We start from the raw sequence: 27017 nt of genomic DNA, 5'->3' as shown, positions 1-27017 counted from the left end.
TTTCCAAACTCAGTATGGTTAGGAATGAGTGCACACACTAGTATTTCCTTAAAATAATGTTAAAAGCATGGCTTTAGTAGCCTGGATGTTGTGGAAACCAGTGAGCAATGAATTTCTTTTCCAGATGGATTTCTGAACACTGAAAGATCCTAGATACATTTATAGAGCTTTTAACAAACTTCCCAATGAAGTGTCTGCATCTTTAACCCTACTATCTGACCCTTGGCAGGAAGAGGAGCTAAATATTTATTTGTACTCATAGTTATCATTGAAGTTTATATTTATAAAGCGCTGTAAGTTTTCACAGCGCTGTATGTGCTGAATATACAAAGTATAATTAATTAAAAAGCTGCCTAGGGCGTGCAATCTAAGTACTGGGTTAGTTGTTTCCTTGATCATAAACCTGAACTGCAGGTTCAAATCCATGTTTTTATTTAAATATGGGAGCACACGAACTATTCTGTTCTGTCATACAGAACATCTGTGTAGCTCTGTAACTTTCTCCTGTTAAGATGCAGTTTTAAAAGTTAAAATAGGCCGACTGAATACATCTTACAAACCCACAAGTAGGCCATAAAGGCAATGAATAGCCTTCTGCTGAAGAAGTTCTTGTGGAAATACAGTCAGCCCGCCATACCATGAATTCTTTATCCACTGATTCAACTATCCACATACAGATTGAAAACATATTTTAAAAAAGCAAACCTTGATTTTTGCCATTTGATGTAAGGGACACCATTTTATTATGCCATTATATTTAATGAGACTTGAGCATCCACGGATTTTGGTATCCATAAGGAGTCCTGGAACCAAACCCCAATTCCTTGCAGTTATTGTGGTTGTTACCTGTTGGTGCATGTATCTTTCAAGTGTTTACCTAATCTCCTTTTTAAGCCATTTAAGTTGTTGGCCATCACTGTATCCCATGCAATGAATTCTATATTTTATGTATTGTGTGAGAGGCATTGTGATGTAGTGGTTTGAGCATTGGGTTTGATTCCCAGCTCAGCCATAGAAATCCACTGGATGACCTTGGACAATTCAAATGCTCTCAGCTTCAGGGGAAGGCAATGGCAAACCTCCTTGGATAGGAATGCTTTACTCACCATAAGTCAGAATGACTTGAAGGCACGCAACAACAATAAATGTATTATGTGAAGATGTAAATAAATACTAGGCAATGTAAAACGCCTGCCTGAGCAGATACTGGTTGTGAGGCAGGTAGCCACAGCAAGATGTTGATGCTGTGTTTTTCCATAGGGATTGTTGCCTTCAGGTGCAATGCAGGACATTTCTAACATTGAAATGTTTCAGTTATCAATCCAATCAGTCCTATAGCTGAAATGAGGGTAGTGGCATTCCCTTTTGTCCCTTGCTTCAGGCAACAAAGTGTTTGGGGCTGGGCTGGTTCTAGCACTATGATACACTTCCAAAAGTCATGACGGAGAAATACACTCTTTTGGCATTTGAGGGACATTCACATAATTCCCTGAAAAGTTAAGTTGCCCTTTCACCCCCCCCCCTTTTTTTTTTTTTTTTCTTTTGGATTCTTCCCAAGTGGAAAATATTCTTCCCCAATTGTCTTCTTTGCATGGGTCTTTCATGGCCCCAGGTTGTAGACCTTCCAGGGCAGCAGTGGTGGTTTCCCTTGGCACGGAAAGGAGGAGTTCACTCCAGGATGCTGACAAGTATTCCATAGGAATAGCTGCCTGCGATTTCAGCTTTTTATGGAAGATATTGCTTCTCAAGGAGCAAAACAGTGGACCCTTGATATCTGCTGGGGTTTAGTTCCAAGACCACACATAGATACCGAAATCTGTGGTGGTAGTGGTGTTTAGAATCATAGAGTTGGAAGAGACCACAAGGGCCATCCAGTCCAACCCCCTGCCATGCAGGAACTCTCAATCAAAGCATCACCAACAGATGGTGATTTAAATATCTGAGAGGGAGTTTGCCGGCCTGAGAGGGAGTTCGCCAGGCAAGTCCAGTTCCATCAGGACGAAGCCTGAAGGAAGGAGACTCCGCCCTCCACAACTGCCATCTGCCGGCCTGAGAGGGAGTTCGCCAGGCAAGTCCAGCTCCATCAGGACTAGCCTGGAAGAAGGAAGAGCCCTCCGTCCAATTCATCTGCCTTGGTCCATGTCTTAGAGGGAGAGAAGAACCACTGGACCTCATTCCCTTTCCCTCCATCATTCCCTTCTCCTTCTGTTTCTTGTCTTTTAGATTGTAAGCCTGAGGGCAGGGAACTGTCTGATTAAAAATAATATTGTAAGCCACCCTGAGAGCCATTAGGGCTGAAGGGCGGGATATAAATACCTAAATAAATAAATAAATAAATAAATAAATAAGATGGCCATCTAGCTTCTGTTTAAAGACCTCCAAAGAAGGAGACTCTACCACTCTCCAAGGGAGTGTGTTCCTCTGTTGAACAGCTCTTACTGTTAGGAAGTTCCTCCTAATGCTGAGGTGGAATCTCTTTTCCTGGACCTTGCATCCATTTTTCTGTGTTCTGCGTCCTGTGTCCTGTTCTCTGGAGCAGCAGAAAACATGCTTGCTCCCTCCTCAGTATGGCATCCCTTTAAGTATTTAAACAGGGCTATCATATCACCTCTTAACCTTCTCTTCTCCAGGCTAAACATCCCCAGCTCCCTAAGTTGTTCCTCATAGGGCATGGTTTCCAAACCCTTTACCATTTTGGTCACCTTCCTCTGAACATGCTCCAGCTTTTTCACATCCTTTTTGAATTGTGGTGCCCAAAACTGGACACAATATTCCAGGTGAGGCCTGACCAAAGCAGAATAGAGTGGCACTATTATTTCCTTTGATCTATTAATGCAGCCTAGAATCACATTGGCCCTTTTAGCTGCCGCATCATACTGTTGACTCATGTTCAACTTGTAGTCTACTAGGATTCCCAGATCTCTGAAGGTTGTTTGCCTTCAAGTCGTTTCTGATTTATGGCAAACCTAAGGCGAACCTATCATGGGGTTTCTTGGCAAGATTTGTTCAGAGGAGGTTTGCCATTGCCTTCCCTTGCTGCTGAGAGCGTATGACTTGCCCAGGGTCACACAATAGGTTTCCATGGCCATATAGGGAATTGAATCCTGGTCTCCAGAGTCCTAGTCCAGCACTCAAACCATTATGTCACACTGGCTGTGCTCCCATTAAATATAATAGCATAGTAAAATAGCATCCCTTTTATAAAATGGCAAAACCAAGGTTTGATTCTGAGAATTTATATATTTTTAAAAAACATTTTCAAGATGTTGATGGTTGAATCAGTGGGTATTTAGGGCTGACTGTATTTCAGCTGTGTTACAAAGGAAGCTTCTCCGCAAACACCATCTTATTTTTATTTATTTAGCTTAATATTTTTCAAGGAGGGGTGAGAGAGAGCCCTCCCGTTGTTTGTCCATCCGTCTGTCTGTCTTCTCCCATCCTCTCACTACTCCCCCTTCTCTACTAAGAGGAAGCCAACTAGGCCTAACCCCTTTGTGTTGCTAGGCAACTGCTCACAGAGCATCTCATTTCTAACATTTCCTTACCCCACCCCAGATGGCAGCATTCTTGGGACTATTAATTCTTGAAAGCTTATGCTCAGACATATATCTTTTTTTAACAGAATCCCTTTTAAGTATAAAACCTTACCTCTCAGCCAGAAGACGCATGTTGAACCATCTGGAAGGTTTTAATACTGTAATAATTACCCTGTTGTCTGGTGTGGGACCCATGCTCCCTGTAGTAGGTTTGTCGTGGTGAAATCAGTTTTTATGGTTTTCTGGTCTTTAAAACAGAGCCAGTGTGGTTTGGTGGTTTGCACATTGGGCTATGACTGGAGAGCAGAGTTCGAATCCCTGCTCGGCTATAAAAATCCACTGGATGACCAAGTAACACTATCTCAGCTGCAGAGGATAGCAATGGCAAATCCCCTCTGAAGAAACCTGCCAAGAAAACCCCTTAGGATCGTCCTAAGTCGTAAATGACTTAAACACACACAACAACAAAAGTCTTTAATTATTATTATTATTATTATTATTATTATTATTATTATTATTTGTATTCTGCTTTTTCCCAAAGGAATCAAAATGGATTCCAACAGTATAATTAAAACATCAAACAATTAAAACTTACAATTAAAAAACTCCAAAACCCAACCCTCCCCCATCATAAAAACAGTGATCAATCCATAAAAAGAGATTAAACATCCACATTTAAAACTGAATAATAATATCTTTATTTAAAACAACCTATTTCTCTTTTAACCAAATGAATCTCTCATCCCGCCTCTGCCAAGCTGACATGTAGATTGCAATAGTGAGTTCTTGTCCTGCTGTGTTAGAGAGATCATTTAGTCATTGTGTCCAAAAGTAGGAAAGGTATTTTGCTGCAAGTCAAAATGCAGGTATGTGGTTATGTCTTACCACCTGAAAACTTGCTGTAGATAAGAACCACTATGTCTGTCTGTTTTTCCCTTTCCTCCCTGAGAAGGAGAGAATTTTAGATGAAAGACCTGTAGAAAATAATTGGTTATGTAACAGCAAAGTGTTTGGGTTTTTATTTCCCCCTTTTGACAGATTGTCTGGCTCAGAGACTTCTCCCACCTTTTCAACAGGTTGGGCAGCGTGAGACATTTTTCAGCTTATGGCAGACTTCTTGGCACATAAATATATATAGCATAATTTATAGATGCTTCCACCTGTGTTCTGTGCAAAACTGAAGACAATCATTGAACGTAGGAAGGCTCATGTCTCTTCTGTGTTTACTACTAGAACCATTCCCCCCCAGTTGCTAGGGAAAAAAACCTATTCTCCGGCTGCGTATAAAGACTTTTGCCTGAGTAGAAATTAAATGAAAGAATGAGTCACTGGAAGAATACCCAAAGCGCTACCATTTAGAGGGAGACAGAGAAATCATTAGCCTGGAAAGACACACTTCTCTGCTGTGACTACACATTTTGAATCCAAGATGTTTACCTTCCCCTAGTATCTTCCTAATCATTGTAAGTTATTAACACCAATAATGGAACTAATGTCAGCCTCTGGCTTTATTATTTTCAGGTGCCTATGAGTAGCACCTGATGCCGCAGCCTAATTGATACGTTATTCTTTCTGTGGTGTAAGTGGGAAATTAGGTTATTTCATAACCTGGTATATTATCTTGCAGAACAGGGCAGGAGCAAGATTTTCCCACAAAAGGGAATGTATATTGATTTGCAAAGATAGATGAATGAAGAATGTAAAATTCATATTATTATTATTATTATTATTATTATTATTATTATTATTGCAAATGTTACATGGGAAACACATGTCCAAGAACCCACTGTTTTTTTTCTGCAATTGGATCTTTTAAGTGCCATTGCTCTTTGTGATTCAGCTTTAAATTTAAAGCAGATATGGGCAAAGTGTCGTCCTGAGGCTGCTTGCAAGGCTGTTTTGGTGGTCTTTGATCCTCTCCAGACCTCCCTGCCCCACACCCAAAAAAGTGAATTTCCGCTGCTGAAAGGTTGTAGAACTCTCCTACAATTTTAAAGATATTTTTAAAACTATTTTTAAAATCCAGAAATAGACACATATACACTTTCTTTGTGAAGTCAAAAGGCTTTCATGGCTGGAATCCATAGGTGTTTTTTTTTTGTTGGGTTTTTTGGCATTTTTCAGGCTATGTGGCCATATTCTGGAAGAGTTTATTCCTGATGTTTTGCCAGCATCTGTGGCTGGCATCTTTAGAGAAGATGCCAGCAACAGATACTGGCAAATTTCAGAAATAAACTCTTCGAGAACACGGCCAAATAGTTAAAAAAAAAAAACCCACAAAAAATTATCTCTTCCTTTCCTTTCCTATCTTTTCTTTTCTTTTCTTTTCTTTCTGAACAGTCTATGGCCTGTTACAGACTGCCAAAATAAAGCTGCTTCGGGTCTCTTTGGAGGTATGCTATTTAAATGATGCATGGGTCCTAAGAGTCCAGAGGTCACGCCAAAGCCACACTCCATTCCTAAGCACTGGAGTGCAGCTTTGGTGCAGCTTCCAGATTCTTAGGGTACATGCATAATTTAAACAGCATACCTCCAAAGAGACCCGAAGCAGCTTTATTTTGGCAGTCTGTAACAGGCCTATGTGTCACTTAGAAAGTGCCAGGAACAGAAAATTGGTCTCTGGACCTGCAGGTTTAAAGCATCTTAACAAATATGTACCACCTTGCAGCCACAGTGAGAGCAGAACACTAGATTATATAAGTCTTTGCTCTTCTTATGTTTTTAAGGTTGTGACATATGTGAGCCTGCAGAATGATCTCAGTGCCATCAATAGACAGAAAGGTTTGTGCCAAAAAGAGCTAACTTTGTGCCTCAACAAATCAGCTGTGTATTTGCAGTGGGTAGGTAGTTATAAAAATCATCTTTGTATTTGCAGTGCAGTTATGTAACAGGAAAATATTTGCACAGATAAATAATGCAGCATCAGTATTAAGCATCAAGACACAATGAGTAATGTTTGAAGCTGATCCTTTCCATCACTGGGTATTATTTTAAAAGGCTTAGGCAAAAGGCTTTTCTGCTACAACTCTGATGAGGCTATTTCACAGGAGAGCATCGCTTGCTCTGAACTAATGCATTTTGATTCCCCTCCTGTTGGTAGTATTACAATACTAGTTTAAACTTCTTTAGAGCCATACTTTTAAATATCCAGTAGGGCTGTACTCTCAACAAACATACACAGGTTATTTCTGTAAGGGTCTTTTGAAACTTGTAACTTCATTTTGGTAGTCAGTGATCCCATGGAAACAAAACAAGGAACCTTGCAGCTCATGTGCTGTAGTAGGAGTTTTTGTGGACCAGAGCTGACTTAGGCCCCATTTCCACTCACCCATTTGCCCTGGATAGAACTGGGCAGATCCAGGTCCCCCCACATTGAATCTGCCTGGAAACAGGTTTGTATTACCCTTTACCTCGATCAGGGCAATTTACCCCTCTGAAGTTCACATTTGCGGTACTGGTTTAAAATGGAGCCTCTTCTGTTGTCAATCAAATTCACTTCCACTTTTGTCAAAGGTGACGTATCCTACAGCCATTGGCCAACGGAATGGGTGCTTTCCCCCGTCCTTTTTAAAAAAAACTGGCAGCAGTGTGCACATATTCTGTCAACCTGTCAAATTTAAAAACTTCCAGGGGTGTGTGTGTGTGTGTGTGTGTGTGTGTGGTGTGTATTTGGGTCATTACAGATTATGGCAATCCTAAAATGACCCCATCCTGGGGTTTTCTTGGCAAGATTGGTCCCAAGGAGATTGCCTTTCCCCTGAGGCTGAGAGAGTGTGACTCCCCCAAAGTCATGGGATTCCACATTCACTTCCAGCTCAATGCTACCTCCAAAGCCCTTGCCTCCCCCCATGCCATCCCCTTCCCGTCACAATAATAATAATAATAATAATAATAATTCCTCACCCCAGAATGCCATCTCTGCATCCTCTTCCTTTGCTTTCCCTCTGACTGTGACCCCAGAGTGCCTTTACATATGTAGCAAAAGCATTCACATATTGTATCAATTTGCCAAACTGAAAGGGAAACATTTGTAGCATTTGCATATTACACACAAAAAATAATTTAAAAAAGGCCTCTTGCAAAGTGAAGTGCCCTCCTGGCAGCAAGCAGAAAGGGAAATGTAGCACAAGCACACACATTCTATCAATATGTATATGTATCAACCTGTAGAACTATTTGCATAGTCTATCAAAAATAAAAATTCCAAAAAGAGAGAGAGAGAGAGAGCTGCCTGTGAGAGGGGAGGCATGTTCTGCCCTCTGCCCTCCTGTGACCTAATCCCTCCCCTGAACTTGACCCTTCCTCCTGCTCCTTCCTCCTCCTCCTTCTTCACCCCGATCCTGCCCTCCATGGCACCCTTTCTCCTGCTCCTTCCTCCTCCTCCTCCACCCCATGAAGGGGAGGCATGTTCCACCCTCTGCCCTCCCTCTGACCTAATTCCTCCCCTGAACTTGACCCGAACATGACCGGGGCCAAGTTCACATTTGCTGGACCGGGTTTTTCTCAAAAAATACCGGTAAAACTCCACTTTCAAAACACCTGCGCCAAGGGGCATTTGCCCCTCAATGGGTGTGCAAACCTCAAATTCGGGTGTTAAAGAATCAGGGCCAATATGAACTTCCCACTTTTAATCCAGTTTCTGAACTGGGGTAAAAGTTAGTCTCAATGGCCCCGTAATTTCACACATCTAACTGTTTGCTGATTTCATCTCTCTTATCCCTGGGCTCCTCAGATGCATGATTGCTGCCTTTTTGACAGGTAATACTGGGCTGTCAACAAGCTTCTTATGCTCCCTACACATTGTAGTCTAGCCTGAATTACATTGGTGAAACCTTTTAATACTAGATAGCTTTAGGAAGTCATTGAATAGCAAACTGGAGATAGTCAGATGGCCTTCCCATATTTACTGTTGAGATGTTGCAGTATGCATACTGTTATTTTTGTTTATATAGTTAAATGGATGTTGTGGGGTTTGGAAAACTAGACAAAACTCACAAAACTACTAAAGATTAGGACTGTAAGAAATCTAAAAAGAAGTGTACATTTCCATAGCATATGTACCAGCATTGCTCTTGTTTCTGCAGCAAGCACACAGTTTAAACACACACACACCACCAATATATCCTTAAAATGCCCTGGGAATATCCATTGAACTAGGAGAGGCAATTCACACATTTTCCTTTCCTGCTTCCCATGTTATCTGAAGAATCTAAAGGTCAAGGATTTGTGTGGTGGTGGGGTGTTGTAAAACATAAATACTTCCGCTGCAAATGGCTTTTATCTTTTGCTTTCACATGAAGTTCCCTAACTATTATCAGAACTTGATTAAGGGTTTCTGAGGCCCAGATACCCTAAAGGCACCAGATCCCATCTGATCTTGGAAGCCAAGCAGGGTCAGCCCTGGTTAATACTTGGATGGGAGACCCATGCACACACAGTGCTTAAAAGAGCTGGATGCCACTGCCCAAATCTCTCCTGCTTACTGCACTTAGAAAATCCATATTGTTTTTCCTCTGTGTTCTGTTGGATATTGGAACTAGCTGTCCTTAAGAAATAAGAGGAATCCTCCACCTTAAGTGACAGAATAGGAGACATGGTAAATTGTGTTATATTGTGTTGCACATCCCTTCCATCCAAGATCTCAGGCAGAAAAAAGGTGTTTTTGGTGAGTCTGGCTAGGGCTGCTCTTTTGCTACAGCAAGACAATGGTTGGTGGGGTTTCTTGGATCAGCTGCCCACCTCAAACTGAGAGACCAGAAATCTGCAACCAGAGCAGCTTTCCAGAGAGCCGCTGAGGCAGAAATGTTTTTCCTGAAGGGTGATTTTCCTCAGAGAGAGGCATTTGGGCTTGACTGCAGTTCTCAGGAGAGCTATGCATTGTATTGCTACAGGACCAACTCTCCAGTGACCAGACCAGTCAGATAGGATGTAGTGGCAGAAAGGCTATGGACAGCTGTATATCCCATTCAGCTGTTTTGGGAATGTGGTGATTTTGCCACATTTTATACATATTTTTAGAATTTTATAAATTTGGAGGCATGGTTTAACTGGGAACAGGGCTTCATACTGAAAATGGAAGCTGTATATAGTGATTAAGGAGTTGAGCTTTGAACTGATCTCATGCACCTAGCACTTTCTGACAATGCCATTGCAACATCCTTAGGAAATCCAAGCAACCCATGCCTCCAGATCTAAATGATTTTTTTCCCTTTGGCTTCCTTAGGGTAAAGTGAAAGAACTGGAGGGATGGAGGGAAAGAGTATAATTCATACTTTCTATTCTTGGGCACCAAAATGTCTTTGTATAGCTGTGAAAAAGTAAGGGGAACACTAGTACTGCAGTGATCTTTGGTTTGGATTGGATCCTAGTATTTGCAGAGTAGGAAGATTTATCCCTGAAGAACGAGAGTTTATTTACCACCCAGCCCTGTGAACTGCCCTGTTGGCACAATGACTCACATAGTCATTAGAATTCTGCTCATATAAGAGTGCATATGAGTCAGTTTTGTGGTTAGGTACAAAACCACCTCTGAGCATTCTTTTCCTTTTCACAGGAAGCCCCAAGAAATTCATGGGGTCACCATAACTCAACAGGTGACTTGAAGGCATGTACACATACACACAGGTCCTTTAGACTATTTCTGCCACAAGGAACGTTTTTCTTTGTATGGCCAATCCTTGAAATGGCCAACCCTTGTTCAGGCAGTTCAGACATGAAAGTGAAGATCACATTCTGTTGCTCCAAAGCCTAGAACATGGGAACAATAGGTGCAAGCTACAGGAAAAGAGATTCCACCTAAACATTAGGAAGAACTTCCTGACAGTAAGAGCTGTTTGACTGTGGAACACACTCCCTCAGAGAGTGGTGAAGTCACCTTCTTTGAAGGTTTTTAAACAGAGGCTGGATGACCATCTGTCGGGGATGCTTTGATTGTGAGTTCCTGCATGGCAGGGGGTTGGACTGGGTGGCCCTTGTTGTCTCTTCCAACTTGATGATTCTATGATTCTATACCTATCCAGTTACAGTTTTTGATCCCTTCAACCTGAGAGCAATGAAGAATGCTAGAAGAGTCAGAGTTTGGAAAGTTTTTAGTAAGTAATTATAGTTCCATTTACACTTTTAATCATGCCCTCCCCAATAATTAATTACTGTTACAGTTGCATTTTTAAAAGTAAAAGTATTTACTTACTTTTTATTCAAACGTAACTGGAACAATTATTTTTAGTTACTTTTTAAGAATCATAACATTAAAACAAACTACTGATCTGTGGCAGAAAACACCCTAGATAGTTACAAACTAACTAGAAAAGTAACTACTTGTAATGTGGTAACATGTCTGTCACAGGAAGTGTGAACTGATCTCATGTTATGTTACCATTATAATGCAAGTTAGTTGTTCCTTAGTTACTACAATGGAAGGTTAATTAGAAGTAACTAATTATTTATAAAAGCATTATTTAGTTATTATTTCCAAGCTGTGATTATAATTTCATAGTAAACTATCAACTTGCCCAATTGTATAGTATACTTGTTTTTAGACCTTTAATTAGTTTTATTTTGTTTAAAGGAGAGTTATGTATGGTCTGAGTATTTTATGGGTGTGGAAAGGGAGGGTTGGTAGGTAAACCATGTCAAACTGGAGGGACAAATAATTTTATCCGAGCAGAAGCCTTTCTCCCTGTCTCTTTCCAAAGGTTTTTTTGGGACACTTAAAAGAAAAAGAGCAGGGTGGGAGGGAGGCAGCGGAAAGTTTTATCTTAGGCTCACCCAGTGTGTGAAACTCAAGATAAAGAGTTTTGCTTCTTCATATCCTACCCTCTTTAGATTTCCACCAAGACTTTCTCACTGAGACTGCTTGGGAGAGATCGGTCCTCTATTTGAAAATTACTCATGTTACAGTTATTCAAGCAAGCCGAAAGAACAGTTCAGATTAGCCAGGTGGGAAAAAAATACAGCGAGATATTGAGGTCAAGCTATCCCTCCCGGTCTCAAGGGCAAAACTAGAAAGAACACACACTGTTTGTGAACTTAAATGTCTTGAATGGAGGCCACAACAACTTGGCCTACTTATTTGAAACCCCACTTGATTTGTATGGAGTTAATTTTTTTTTAAGTGCATTTTACAGCAGCAGATGGTTTTAATGGGAAAAGACGGTAACAATGATATACTCAAACTTCTCAGCTGTGAATATAACTTGTCAGTTTGCTTCTCTGCAGTGAATAAGGAAGCTGTATAAAGATTAAAAAAACATGAACAGGGAAGGAGATGTGGAGAAATGCCAAGAGGAATTCATTTGAGCCAGGATTCATCAGATCTCAGCCCTAGAAGCTGTTTTCAATGCCATGGCTCAACCATGAGTCCTTGCTAAAAGGTTTCTGGATAGGATTCCTAACCTCTTTTTTATTTAATGGCAAGGTAGAGGTTTTGTACAAGAGAGCCAGTGTGGTGCAATTTTTTGAGTGTGGTGTAGATGATTCTGGAAGCCAGTGTTTGAATCCCCACTCAGCCGTGGAAATCCACTGGAAGATCTTGGGCAAGGCACACTTTCTCAGGCTCAGAGAAAGTCAAAGGCAAAACTCCCTCTGAACAAATCTTGCCAAGAAAATCCTGTGATAGGGTTGCATTAGAATCAACATAAGTCGGAAAGGACTTGAAGGTGCACAACAACAACAACAACAAAGGGTTTTCTGCTATTAACAAATTATAAAAGAGACAGAAATTCAAAGTAGTGGATTCACCATATTCATAGAGGGTTGGTGGTGCATTTGAATATGTAGCATTTTCCATCACTGCATCTTCATGATTGGAGAGCGGCACCTATTGGATGTCTATTTCTGCCTAGGAATCATGCTGGATTCTGTCTTCTACTATTTCTGGTCCAAAGATGTATACAGGCATTTGTAGACAACTTTGCTATCTGCTAGATTTTCTCCTCCCCACGAGAGGAGTAATAGTTGTTAAAACATAGTAATTAGACATGAGAGGAGTAATATTTGTTAAAAGATAGTAATTAGACAATTAGACTCCCAATTAGACATTTCTGCTGAGTTTCTTTGGCATATTCTATTCACAAACTGTACAGAAAATGAGCAACAACTGAGCAGAAGCTCACTGATTTGGCTGTGGTTTCTGGAATCCTGTTGAAATTTATGGTACAGTACTTGCATATTACATTCCCTGAATGTGTTGAGACAGCTTCTTTTTTAACCCACTGAATGGGCTGAGTAAGAGCTTCTCTGAGTGCATGCTTCCACAGCTACCCCTACACCTCTGGAATTAGAATTGGAAGTCACCAGCAAGAGGTATGTATGACTTTGAAGCAGGACAGGTTCTTCATTTTTTTATGGTCGAAGAACTTGCTGCTAGAGAGCTTTTCAGAAGTGAGTTTTCAAAACTACATTTATTTTTTTGGAATTTGGAGACCTGATGAATAGTTGCCTGTTTCTCAAGAGTCTCTATGAGAAGTATTCAGCAGTCCGTGTGTTAGGAGGCTGGCTGTATTCCCCTAGTTGGCTTTGCCTGCTCTTGCTTTTGGGTGTCTGGGTGAAATATTATATTTGAATAATATTTTAAAATGCAATCTGTGTAGGAAATGTCTGGGTACAACAAAGCCTTCTTCATTATTTATATTCTGCAATAAGAAGTTATGCATCCTGCTGTGGAAAATGAGGCATTTTGTACAAAGTTGTTAGAAAGGAACTGGCACTGAGTTTTAGCAAGAAATCTCTGAACTATATTTTGCACTATAATTACTGCAGAATGGGAAAGGAGATCATGTAGACCCTCTAGATTTTGTAATACTGAAGCCCCTAGCTTTCTTCACTATTGGCTGTGCTAGTTTTGAGCTGCTGGGATATGCAGCCAAACAACATTTGGATGTTCATATTATGCCATGGAATCATGACTTATTTTAAGACAGGGATGGGGAAACTGTGGCTCTCTGGGTATTTTTCAACTGTAGTTCTGTTTGACCCATGGTCATGCTGGCTGTGGCTGATGCAAACTAGAGTCTATTGGCACTTGGAAACCCACAGGTTCCTATACCAGTTTTAAAAATTTGTTGTTCCATAAGGATTTTCTTTGTTGACTTGGCTTTATTTAATTCCATCGCAATCGGTAGTGGAATTTATGAGATCAAGATCTTTCCATGGAAATTCTCAAAAATGCACATAGATGTAAACATTACGTTGGTTTCTGGGAGATTTTGTAACTTCAGACAAATACAGAGCTCAGATCCATATATTTCTATCTTTGTAGATGTCCCACTTGGATCTATGTAGTCTAGGAAGATGCCAAGCAGAATATTTCCAGGGTCCAAGACATTTTTAGCTAAAGCAACTCTTTATTTCCTTGTTTCTCACGGGTAACTGAAATAGTTACTGTTTCATTACTTAAAACCCTGTCTCAGTGCTGCAAGCTGCTAGCCTATGGTAGAAAACACACACTTTTCATAGGGACATAAGAACATAAGAAGCTGCTTTATACTGATTCAGATCACTGATCGAGCTAGTCCAATATAAATAATAAATAATAATAATAAAAGTTTTATTTTTATACCGCCCTTCTTGCAATCAGGGCGGTGTACAACATTACACAGAACATAATACAATAAAAAACAATTACAATTAAAATCACATTAATTACATTAAAAACCGGTTCTGGCCAGCTTGCCACTGCTGTCAGAGGGGGGGAAGACTAACTAGAGCCTGTATCCGGGAATGCTAATTTGAACAAGAAGGTTTTTAATCCCTTCTTGAACTGGGCCAGGGAGGTGGCCGAGCAGAGCTCTCCGGGCAGCGAATTCCAGAGGGTCGGGGCCGAGGTGGAGAAGGTCCTCCTAGATGTGGAGGCCAATCTTGCCCCTGGGACCCTTAATAGCTGCTGCCCAGATGTTCTGAGTGTGCGGGGCGGATTGTATGGGGAGAGGCGGTCCTCTAGGTATCCTGGGCCCAAGCCATTTAGGGCTTTATAGGTTATAACCAACACCTTGTATTGCGCCCGGAAACGTATGGGCAGCCAGTGCAGATCTTTAAGCACTGGTGTTATATGGCTGGCCGTGGATATGCCAGTGACCAGTCTGGCTGCCATATTCTGTACCAGTTGTAGCTTCCGGGTTTGGTACAAGGGTTGCCCCATGTAGAGCGCGTTGCAGAAGTCCAATCGAGAGATTACCGGAGCATGTACTACCGTTTCAAGATCCCTCTGGCCCAGGTAGGGACGCAGCTGGCGAATCAGCCGAAGCTGATAATAGGTGCTCCTGACCGTCGCATCCACCTGAGATGTAAGGTGGAACGACGAGTCAAGGAGCACCCCCAGACTGCGTACCGAGTCCTTTACGGGAAGCGTGATCCCGTTCAGGACAGGTGGAACCACCGCCATCCCCGGGCCAGGAGAACCTATCACGAGTACCTTCGTTTTCTCTGGATTCAGACTGAGTCGGTTTTCCCTCATCCAGCCCATTACCGACTCCAGACAGGCCACGAGAGGAGAGACGCCATCCTCAGTCACTGCATCAGTCAGAGACATAGAGAAGACTATCTGGGTGTCATCAGCGTACTGATAACCCCGCGCCCCATGTCTCCGGATGATCTCTCCCAGCGGTTTCATGTAAATGTTGAAAAGCATGGGAGACAGAATGGCTCCTTGAGGGACCCCGGATATAAGGGCCCTCTTATCGGAGCACACGTCTCCCAGCTGCACCATCTGGAACCTCCCTGAGAGGTAGGATCGGAACCACTGGAGCGCAGTGCCCCCGATTCCCATCTCTGCCAGGCGCTCCAGAAGGATACCATGGTCTATGGTATCGAAAGCCGCTGAGATGTCCAAGAGCACCAACAGGGACACGCTACCCCTGTCGATGCCCAGACGGAGATCATCGACCGAGGCGACCATGGCCGTCTCAACCCCGTAACCTGCCCGGAAGCCAGTTTGAAATGGGTCCAGATAATCCGTTTCGTCCAAGATCGATTGAAGCTGGATTGCAACCGCCCTCTCGATCACCTTCCCCAAAAATGGCAGTAGCGAGACTGGCCGATAATTATTATGCATCAGGGGGTCGAGGGAGGGCTTTTTTAACAGCGGTTTTACAATGGCCAATTTTAAGCTGGATGGAAATTGCCCGTCCCTCAAAGATGTATTTATAATCCGGTGTAACAATGAAGTTACCACCGGTCCCCCCTGAGCCGCTAGCCATGAGGGACAGGGATCGAGAGAGCAGGTTGTCTTCCGAACGCTTCTAAGGATCTTGTCCACATCATCGGTACTAACCTCTGATCCTAGCCTTACTCGGGCTGCATCCATACCACAGAAATAACCCAGTTTGATACCAATTTAACTGTCATGGCTCAGTGTTATGGAATTCTGGGAGAGCTTTGATGCTACCTCAAAGTACAGTTCCCAGAATTTCATAACATTCAGCCATGACAGTTAAAGTTGTGTCAAACCAGGTTATCTCTGCAGTGCAGATGCAGCCCTGGAGATCTTTCCCTGGTGTTCTCCCACCCAAATATTAACCAGGCCAACCATGCTTAGCTTTTGAAATCAGATGAGATGTGTTCATTGTGGTGTGGTGGGTATCCTGCCCATCTCATTAACACTTCAGTAATATAACAAGAAGGAAAAAACGTACTGAACCTTGTGGTAATCCTCCACCACCATCCATTTATGCAATATCTCTTTAAGTGTAAATGAAAAATGAATGAAATTATTCCTTGGTAAGTTACAGTTGTAAACCAATGCAGTTATACCTTTTGATTAGCAAAAAAAATTACAGTAATTACAAGAAACTATTTTGATCAATTAAACTGGTTACTTACAAGCCCTGGAGAATGCAGGGAAAGGAGGCTAGGCACAGAGTAGTGTAAAAACTTGATCGTGTTTATTAATCTCTCTCTCTTTCTAAATACTGTAACTGTATGGTCCAAAAGTTTTAAGTACCAGAAGGATGAGCAGCTTGGTTGACAAATAGCTTATCAGTGCCAATTTCAATTGACTACACCATTGGAAGCAAGTGTAGTAATGTTTGCCTGTTTCTGTGGCTATTGCCTGCTCAAGCAAAAGATTTATAAAAATATCAGAAGTCACATTTCAAATAAGATCAGCAAAATTTATTAGTATGTATCTTCACATATGTATATGAACATCACCAACTCTGCACCAGTGTTTTTCTGTTGTGAATCAAGATACACTTGTATGGAAATAAGTACCAATGGCTTCAGTGGAATTAACAGTGAATGAATGCTTTAGAGTTAAACTTACTTATTTTCTTTATTTTCATTCTTTTTTTTTTCTTCAGTGATTCTTTTGTAGAATCAAGCCTTCAAACACACCTTTTCAATAATGCTGTGTGGGGATTACAGTTTTTACATGGGTTTTGCCATCACCCCAAAATATTTTGTAAATAGAATTGCTGCAAGAGCATGATTTTTAAATCAGTCATGGAGCATTCTAGACAACAAGTTAACCTCTCCACTCACACCACAACTGTGTGCAATTTCCATCATCAGACCACTGTGGTCTGATGATGCTGGGGGCTGTAGTCCATTTCTTCTGGAGGATGCCGGTGGGAAGGCTGGGCTAATCTGATCCTTTCTGTTATTTGTATGATTTAATGTGTATCTCTAAACTTTTCTTCTTCCTGAAAGATGCTGCATTTCATATGAGAACAAGCACTTTGCAAGGTGAAGCACCTGCCCTCTGCTGACTGCACTATCTCCTAGTGGTGTGAAGATGACTAGTAACAAGCAACAAGCATGACCTCACTGGCTAGTATCATTGCTTCCCAGCAGTCTGAGTGGGTCTCTTTCAATGATGGTCCACACCTACCTGTTCCTTCACAGTGTGAGTTCTTTCTCTCTGATGAAATATACTGTTGTCATAGATAAAACTAAAATAGCATTCAGAATAAGGTCTTGACTTTTTTTTATTAGAGAGGTAATGTTTTTGAGGCAGATTCTTTGGAAATTGCACTTGCCAACCAACTTGCAAATGTTCTCTCCATGGTTTAGCCTTTTAAGGAGAGAACAGTACTTTCAACACTACTTCCAAGATAATTTGTTGCTCCAGAAAAGTTTTCACTGCCTTTCATTTTCCTGGAGAGAAGGTATAATGGGCTCCCTGTACACAGCAATAAAAGATTTGTAGCTCTGGGAAGACTAGAAGACTTTACTGTGCCCTCTGCTATACAGTGATACCTAGAGAAAGAGCTGTTCAGATGTTGCCTGAAATCATTTGTGACCTGTTAGTAGATCACATTAAGACTATTAAAATCATCATAGATCTCCTGTGAATTTCTAAAAATATCAGCAATGGACCACAAAGTGGATCTGTTGATTTGCCACATTATCGCCCTACCCTCTTACAGTGCTTCTGGTCGATTTTTACTACTCTGGCTGCCTCCTGTTGCATTCTGAGGCTTGTAGTTCAGTGAGGACTAAGAGCTCTGGCTGAGAATTCTAAATACCTCTTCTTAAACTGCAAATCCTAGAAGAGGCAGCCAGAGCAGCTAAAGCGGAATAGCAGTGCTATAAGAGTGTAGTGCAGTAATCTACTTGGTTAGCATTGTTGATGTTGGCCTGCAATGATATGTTACTTTATTAATATTTAGTTGTGTTCTTTTATTTTATTCCCTTTGTGTGATTCCTTATATACAAATAAATGTTCTGTTCATTTTAGCAATTATATTGTATTAAAATAAGGTTTCGTAATAGACATTGTGCTACAGACAAAATAAAATTTATCAACTAGTTACTGGAAAATCCTATTAAAATGAATAGCGAAGCTAATGTCCATAGGAAGTTTCTTGAACTTAAATGTTGGTTAATTGCAGTAGCGTGGTTGCTATTAAAATAAGCCAATGTGGAAAAGTGAGTAGAGTTTTGGATTTGTAGCTGGATCCAGTTTTCCATTTAGCCCTGAAGCTAACAAGGTGACTGTTGGCCAGCCACTCAGCTTGGCCTACCTCAAAGGATTGGTGTGAGGACAACATGGAGGAGGCTACTATGTACATCACCTGATATTCATGGGGGAAGGACGGATTAAAACTAGTTTAAGGATTTGCTTACAGTTCGACAGCTAGGCCACAATGCACCATAGTTTAAAAAAGAGATTGCAAAGGTATGATGACATAGTAATTGTGAAAGATGCTTTGGTGTGGACAGAAACTGAGTTCAGGATTAATGATTAATGGAATTCCTTCCAGCCCTAGAGCTTTCTGCTGGGAATGACTACATGTTATAAGAAGCACATGTTTGGTGCTAGGAAAATAAAACAGGAGCCCTGTGCTGAATTTCCTGCTTCTTTCTGTTCCATCGCATGTTTCAATTTGCCTCCATAAGTTGCTGTTGTAATGTGTATTTAGCTACTTACAGTTTTTGTAGCCAGCACTTTTTGATTAACAGGGACAAAGGCATCTTCTGCCATCCCCTTCAAGCTTCCCTGTTCCCTCGGATCAATTCTTACAGTGTTGGGAAGGGTGTGTGTGAATTTTCCCAGAAACAATACATTGTTTATGAGTTACCCCTGTTATGTATAATATTTGGGGCAGCTTGGTCTGGAATGGGCAATTAAGAGTCCCTAGCTTTACTAAAGATCTGCTTGTGAAGAGGCCAAAACTGCTTGAAGTGGTTTACTGATATGGATCAACACATTTGCTTGCATTTTTTCCCACTGGGATTGTGGCTAAAAGGGCTGTCATGATGAAACCTTCAAAGATTACCACTACAGCACTGCCCAGCTTATGTTCACATCATTGACTAATGGGGATAGGTAAACGCATAGCACAATGACGGGGAGGGCACAAAGTAAGTTGCTGGTTGCTTTACAGAATATCTGTAATGGGGGATGAGGAGAGAGAGGAGAATTTAACCTGGTGCTACTGAGGCAGTAGACTTTAAGTCTATGAAAACTCATGCTACCAACTTCTTTCTTTCAGTTAGTTTCAAAGGTGGTACAAAATCTCTCTACATACTGGTACAACTACAGTATATTTCTCATAACAAATAGTTCCACTCAGGGCCGTCGAAGGCTTTTAAGTCATTTTTTGACATAGGTAATTTACAAAGAATGAAAAAAAATCAAGAAAGAAAAGGTTATGAGACAGATGCTGCATTACTCTCTTCTATATTTTGGCTGTCACTTCAGGCCATACTGAGGAACCACTTGAGGGATTTCTTTCTTCTTCTGATACATCTTCTGAAGGCATCCAGAACCTGGATCAAGAATTGCAGAGTCTTGCACAATCTGAGTTGGGAGATGAAGTGGACAAACCAGCTGTGGAACCCACGTCAGTATGTTCACCTGAAATCTACCTGTCTCCAAAGACTGATTTATCTTCATCCTTTAGCACATGGGTCCAGTTTGAAGATGCGCCCTGGACTAGCACTTCACTGGAGCACACTCACACAGGTTGGAATGTCATTTTGAACTAAGGATTATTGTAGTAATGTCTGAGGGACTAGTGTTAGGTAACACTAACAGAGAGAGTCTATGAACTAATGCATACTTAATTTCATTGATCTTAGGGGGAAATGGAAGTAAAATATATTTTCCTTCCTTTCTTCTGGTGGAAAAATGTGGAGGTTTCTGTCAGATTTGATCTAGGATTGTGTAGACTATGTATGGCTTTGTCCAGCAGAAAAACTGGGACTTTGTTGATATAGAAGGAGCCATTTCTAAGAACCTGGCCTTTCACAAGACATTTTATAATTTCCCTCCATTCATTAACCCATGTAAACAAAAGGAGTTAAAGGATAGTCCTCTGCTTCAAATGCTGTCCAGTATGATCATCTGGAACACTTTTTCTGAGATGGGATATAACGTATCAGCAGATCTCAGAGCTGGTCAGTGAAGTCATTTGTACACAATATAAAACAATGTAAATAATTTAAGTGCATTATAATATTCTAACAATTTTAACTCATACAAAATAAAACACACAACTTGACATATCAGAACTAAGCCACCATTTTTGCCACCAGGTAATAAGGCGAATAACTTGTTTAGCTTGGTGCCAAAACAAAGGCAAAATCAAGAGTTCTGTTCTTTCACCTGCTCCCTCATCCCTTTTCAGGCTGAGCAAGGATCTTTTACATGTAAAGCATGTTTTCTACCACTGTGCTGTGCAGAGCTTGGAAAAGTTATTTTTTGGGACTATAGTTGCAAATTGCCATTTTGGCAGGAGATTCTGTGAGTTATAGTCTATTGTGATTTGTGACATCTCCCTCCAAGCTTCTCTCAAGGAATTTGTCTGATTTCAGAAGGCTCAAATAACATGAACTATTATCTCGCATACTTGGGGAGGCACCATAGAGCAAGAGTCACATGATACTTATTATATATCCACTCTGGAGCTAGAAAATATTAAGCAAGCATGTAATACAGTCAGGGAAAAAGGAAGGCAGAAACACATCTAAAGTACTATCTTGTGTAAGAGTGAAAAAGTTGTTGCAGCGAATGGAGCTGGGGATTTAGGCTATAATCTTGTAGCTACTTATTGGGAGTAAACTACATGGAACACAATGTGCTTTATGTCTGTTATTGAACTGTATGGATATAATATAATCAAAAGAGAGATGGAGAGGAAATTTTTGGCGTTAGAGGCAGTGAAAGTATATTCGGCTGTGACTTTTAATATTCGAAATGATAGAAATTGTTTGGATTTGAGACTTTAGGTTGGAAAGAATAAATCCACCCACGCGCTCCAAATGAGTGTTTGGAGTGTGAAAGGGATGATGGAAACAAGCCCAGTCTTTTCTTTTCCCCTGCATCTGTTGATCATATCTGTTTGCATGGAATCTAAGAACATGAAAACAGTACAAATGGAGATTCGGTATACAATATGGAACAAACTGCATTTTGCAAAGAATGGTATTTCTTGAAGGAAGCTTGTATGCCTACAACTTGTTAACTGTGGTTTGGAATTACTCATCTCATTTGCAAAAATCTAAATTTAAGGTTACTGTGAATTAGGCAATTAATCTCAAAAAGCCTCAGACCTCCATGATACCCCTCTACGCTTTCTTTATGTATAAGAGGAGACTAGTGTAGATTTTGGCCTTCAGCTTGGACTAAAACAGTGTTTTACCTTAAGAACAAATTTTGGAAAATTAGCAAATTAGTTAATTCTAATGTTAGTTAGATAAGAAACCCAAGATATCAGCCTGTAGTTTACATCAAATGTGATGAGCAACCTCTTTTTTGTTGGAGGTCACTGTCCTTCAAATGTACTCTACTAGTAGGAATGGCATATTGGCAATGGGCAGGCCATCCTCTTTCTTTCTCTCTGCTACTAGTTTTGTCTCTGTCATACCTTTTTCCCTCCTCTGACAAAGTGAAGAAAAAGATAGCTTCTGCCAGAGATCTAATCACTTGAAAGGGGAAATTAATCTGGGGCTTCAGGTTGCCCTCTGGAGTATAGAGGTATGTGTGTGTAAATTCACTAGTGTTTACTTTATAACAGCTGAAGAGTATTCAAAAGATCATGCTACCAATTTCCCTGTGACATGCTCAAAAACACACTTCTTGCCTTAGGGAAGCTTGCCAGGAAAATTCTGAGAAAGTACATTCTCCTTTGGTTTAGATAGGCTTCTGGCCATTAACTAATTGTTGCAAAGAGAGGAAAGGTGATGCACCTTCAGTGAAGAGTGGTGCTCTCCTCTTTTCTTTTCTTTTTTCCTTCACTTAATTTGTTGTATTTTAAGTGCTTTCAAACTTTTTAGTTCAGTGCTGTTTTAATAATGCCAATGATTTAGTGTTTTTTTAGTGTTATGATGGATTCCTAGCTGTATTTTGTTGTAATCTATGTTGTAAGCCCCTAGGTATGGGGAAAAAGTAGGATGTTAATTAATTGATTAATCAAACAAACATTCCAGTGATATTTTCCACCATGCAATACTCTAATTACTAGTGGTCCTCCCTGCTCCCTTTTGGTGCCACTCTCATTCCACAAATTTTTCTCTCTTAAGCCTCTCTTCCAAAAACATTCTGCTGGGCATGTCCCTCCTTGGGATCTTCTGAAAGACAGCCTCTTGCTTCTGACAGCAGTTGGACAACTACTTCGGAGAACACCAGCAGCCTAAGTATCACTCCTTCTTATACAGATCTTCAGTCCATAAATACAGAAGATCTGACCAGCGGAGGAGTATCTGCAGCAGACTCTACTGGTAAGCAAACCCTTAATGCCCTACCTGAATAAACCATTAATATCAATCTCAGTTTATGATAAATCCTATAGGATCCTATAACAAGTACACTATTACAATGCAACCTTAAGAAGGGCAGAAACTGATACAGGGCTCAAATGAGTTGCTGACAAACCTTATGTTGCTTTACACCTGTTTTATTGTACTTTCTATTGCTCCATTTATCAAATAATTCCTCTCATTAGACAGTGGATATCTTGACACACTTTATGGATCACTTAAAATTGCAGCTAGGACATCATTTCTGTTCTAGCATATTTTCCTTTCCTTCATTCACAGGTTTTTCCACTTTAAAAGTTTCCAGCCCTTCATGATTGGTGTCTAGTTCAGAGAACTCTTTTTCATTCCTTTTAAGCCCTATTTACTCATTCAAAAAATAATTTATCTTTAAATATGGCCTGGGGGTGGGAGAGGCAGGCAGCACAGCCTATTAACCAATGCCATCCATGTGTGTTACATAGGGTCCCTATGGATGTCTACATGGATAGCATGGTTCTTTTACAGAGCTAATAGGAACTGAGTTGGTTAAACTCCCTGTCTCCCAGTGATGCTGTGTAGTCAGAATCTGAGCCTAATTCCCCACATGTACTTCAGAGTGGAGGAGGATGACAGTGAGAACTAAATAACTGATATTCAAGTCATGTATGTTTGGGTCTTTAGAGAGAGAAGCAAATAAACTGTGTAACTTCTAAAAAGAAAACATAGGGGCTTGACAGATCGGCAGAAAGGGGTGGTGGGACGCCACCCCTTTCTGCCCCGGAAGCAGGCCATGGCAACCACATGGCATCGCTTGTGCACAACAGAAAAAGAAGCCCCCAAAAGGGGGTTCTTTTTGTGCCGCAGAACAAGTGCCATTGGTGCGCACACATGCCAAAATGGCGCCCCTCATGTGCCGTGCCGTTTGGACATGGCACATGAGACATGTCATCAGTGCGCATGCCGTTTGGATGCATGTGTGCCAAGATGGCACCAAGACAGCGCAGTAGGGCTCGGGAGCATGTGGACACTCTGCTCTCCCGAGCCCTAAAATCGGTCCCAGGTTGGCGCATAGCGCCAGTCTGTACCAAGCCTCAGTTAGGTTCCAATTTGCAATTTAAAATTAAATTCTTCCCAGTGTGCTTAACCTGAGATAGCATAAAGATTCATGAGAAGGATGACCCTCTATCACTGTTTTAAAAGAATTAAACATTTGAGTCTTGTGCTTCCAGCATTGGGTTTTGGAGACAGCGCCACAGCGCTTTGTAACTGGGAACTGTTTCTGGGCAGTGAGAAAATGTGTAACAGTTTTCAAGGATAGCTGCTTCAAATTGAAACTATCAGCTTTCCTGGGTAAAATGCTCACAGTGAAACTGAACAGGGTAAACTTAACATTGTGTGAAGGCTCTGCAAACAAACAGATGTCTTGACTGGGTTTGGCATGCTTCTTTTGGCTTTCTTGGCCCTCTGTCATCATACATTATGGAAAGTCAAACATCTTTGTCATAACCAGTGGTTTAGTGTGATAGTTTGCAGCAAGACACAGTTATATCATACTATTAAAAAAAAAGCTGACAGAAACGTGTGGTTTTCTCCTTCGACTAGAAGGGATCTAACTGCAAGCCTGAGAAGAAGAACATGGCATTCTTTGATTAGGAGCTACTGTACACAAGGTGTGCAGTTGGAAAATAAGAACAATTGCCAATGATAGACTTGCTTGTGTATGCCCCCTGTGATCGAAAACAAGCCAAGATTGGTCAAAACACTGTAAATTTGTAGAACAGAAATGTTCACTGACTAATACTTAATCCTGCTGCACCACAGTGAGCTAGCTTCTTGTGAATTAACTATATGGCTCATCAGTTTGCTATCTTGTGGTATGGTTTTCAAGTGGCTGAAGATCAAATCAGTGAGGTTTTAGTGGTAGCACAGATTGCTATTACTAGTGACTTGTCTCTTATGCTCCCACTGTTGGAAATAAGCATATTGCCAAGTGTACAGAACTGTTGGAAGTGTGTGTATTGCCAGCTGTATCCAAAGCTGGCATTTCCCATCCTCATAATCAAGCTGTGTCCACAGAAACTGACAGGGCCACACAAGCAGTTGGAAGGGGAGGAATAGGCTCCTCACACAGAAATAAGACTCTGCTTCTTTGTACCTTAATGTGGTTGCATCAAAAGAATGGGAAGGGATGAAGAAATCAGACCGGTAAGATGTAGAAGAATGTGGTTCAGCCGTGATGAGAGGTTTAGAGGATCAATTTTAGGCCTAGCTGTTCTTAAGCATAGGGAGCTAATTGGAAGCAGATTTCATATAAAAGATGAAAAGAATGTCAGGAGAAAACAGTTTAGCTCCAAATGTTGTCTGCTCTTCTTGAATGGTTTGTTCCCAAATAAAGGGGATTTATTCTGGGTTTGTTTGTTTTATTCCCCCCCCCCCCCCCAATATTGTTGCTAAGGTTGAGAGTTGGCATTTTAAAAGACTTGAATTGACTTTAGCCAGTTTATGATAGTACAAAAATGGACTGTTCAATTATTTATTGCCTTCTTATGTAGTAGTATGACAAGCATTGATCAGACCTGCATATTCTAATTTATTTGCTTTGAAAAGAGGAAGCCCTCTTCCAAAACAGTGTTGCTGTCAGTACTGAAATGAAAAGTATCTCTTTTATTCCTTGGTCAGAAATATTCAAGGCACAGTTTCACATCATCTTATTTTTGGAAAATAAGGGGTCTCCCTTGTTAATTATAATGGGGATTTCAACAATGTGTTTTGATGTTTTTGAATTTGAAGGCTTGGTAACACTTCTGAAGTTCTGAGGTGTGTCTATTAATGTTGTTTGTTGTGTGAGTTCCATGCAGGCACATGGTTTTATAATGTATGCACCACTGTAGCCTTTTCTAAAATGCTGAGTTTGGTCCTTCTCAGTCCTGCTCATCACTATGATTTTTTAGAAAGAACATTGTTTTGGGGCAGGATAGAATCAGGGGAAGCAAGAGATATGGAAATATCAATTCTCCCCTCTGTTAAAAGCTGGCAGTGTGCAATTGAAATTTCAATTTCAATTGTACAATTATTTTTTGTTATACTAACACTATTTTCTCCTTTACTTTATATTAAAGGACAGAAAATGGACAAATAGGAAAAGACCAGGAAAATAATATGATGTAATGCTTCTCTTATATGCTCAAATTTAATATTATTCAATTTCTATAATGGATCTCCTAGAAATATTTCATGGCTTTAATTTCCTATTTTTTGATATTATGATGTAAGTTAGTAACGTTAAGAAATTACATGATAGGTTATATGGAATTAGATAATTAAGGAAAGATATATCAACTGAAGGATGTATGTAATAGGTTTCAGGAAGTCAATTTTAATTTGTCTTATGTCTTGTAGTCTGTACGTCAACTGTTTGTAATTCAATATTATGTCTTCTGTTTTCTTTTCACTGTTTTTTTCTCTTTTCTTTCTTTCCCTCTTTTCCTTTTTCCTCTATCTCTTTGATGTGTTGTAAATTTGTATTTTTTTATATATTGAATAAAATCTTTATATATATATATATATCTGGCAGTATGCAACACTTCTAGTAGGAGGAAAGCACCCTCCTTTTATTGTGCTCCCAGAAAGAAAATGCTTAAGGTTGGTACTAGTGGAGGCAGAGTTTGATTCAGCATTTGAGAACTTAGTGGAAATCTACATATTTGATGTTCAAGAGATTGGCTGAGCAACAGAGAGCCATTCAGTATCCCAGGGTCAGGGATTTCATTTCCCTCACTCACTTAACAGGTAGCAATGGGACACTGTCATAGTTCTCTCACACCATCAGGGTTCTGGCTCAGAACTTGAATACAGCTGCTGACACGGTCACAATCGACAGAGCACAGAAATCAACTGAAACAGCTTCTCGTATGTTCTACATCTCTCTCAAAATGTAATTGGAATTTTAAAAAAGCCCCAATAAATACATTTCCTGATTTGAAATTAGAGGTGTCAGTCATAAAACTATACACATTTTTTAAATGAAGCTAGTGGAGAGTTTGTGAAAGTTCAAAAATGTATCAAGTTGAGATTATAAAGTGGTCCCAGAATCTAGGAGTAGTCTCCTTTCTCTTGGACCACTTTAGATATCAAGTTTTCTTGACTTTGAAGGCAATCTAAATAGAGGGGAGTGTTTGCTTCAGATTCATACCATGTGTCTGGTGTTTGCACAAACCTATTGATAATCACTTTGCTTTCTTGGAAAGGAAAAAGCCTAACACTGGCATGATACAGACCACCCCTTTCCCTGACGGATCAGGG

At 40.6% G+C, this 27017-nt stretch overlaps 1 protein-coding gene across 1 annotated transcript in view; it reads left to right on the top strand.

The window, feature by feature from the left end:
* Positions 1–27017, top strand: part of STON2 (stonin 2) — an 89297-nt gene that overhangs the window by 6198 nt on the left and 56082 nt on the right. The window contains exons 2-4 of the mRNA XM_089522335.1: positions 17181–17376; positions 19678–19941; positions 22500–22697. Coding sequence (XP_089378461.1) covers positions 17289–17376; positions 19678–19941; positions 22500–22697 — 550 coding nt within the window. The 5' untranslated portion in view covers positions 17181–17288. The remainder of the gene's footprint in view (positions 1–17180; positions 17377–19677; positions 19942–22499; positions 22698–27017) is intronic.

The sequence above is a fragment of the Sceloporus occidentalis genome, unplaced genomic scaffold, assembly GCF_023333645.1.
Source record: "Sceloporus occidentalis isolate IW3139 unplaced genomic scaffold, rSceOcc1.0.p SCAF_4, whole genome shotgun sequence".
NCBI classification, from domain to species: Eukaryota; Metazoa; Chordata; class Lepidosauria; order Squamata; family Phrynosomatidae; genus Sceloporus; species Sceloporus occidentalis.
This window is presented reverse-complemented; position numbering and strand designations above follow the sequence as displayed.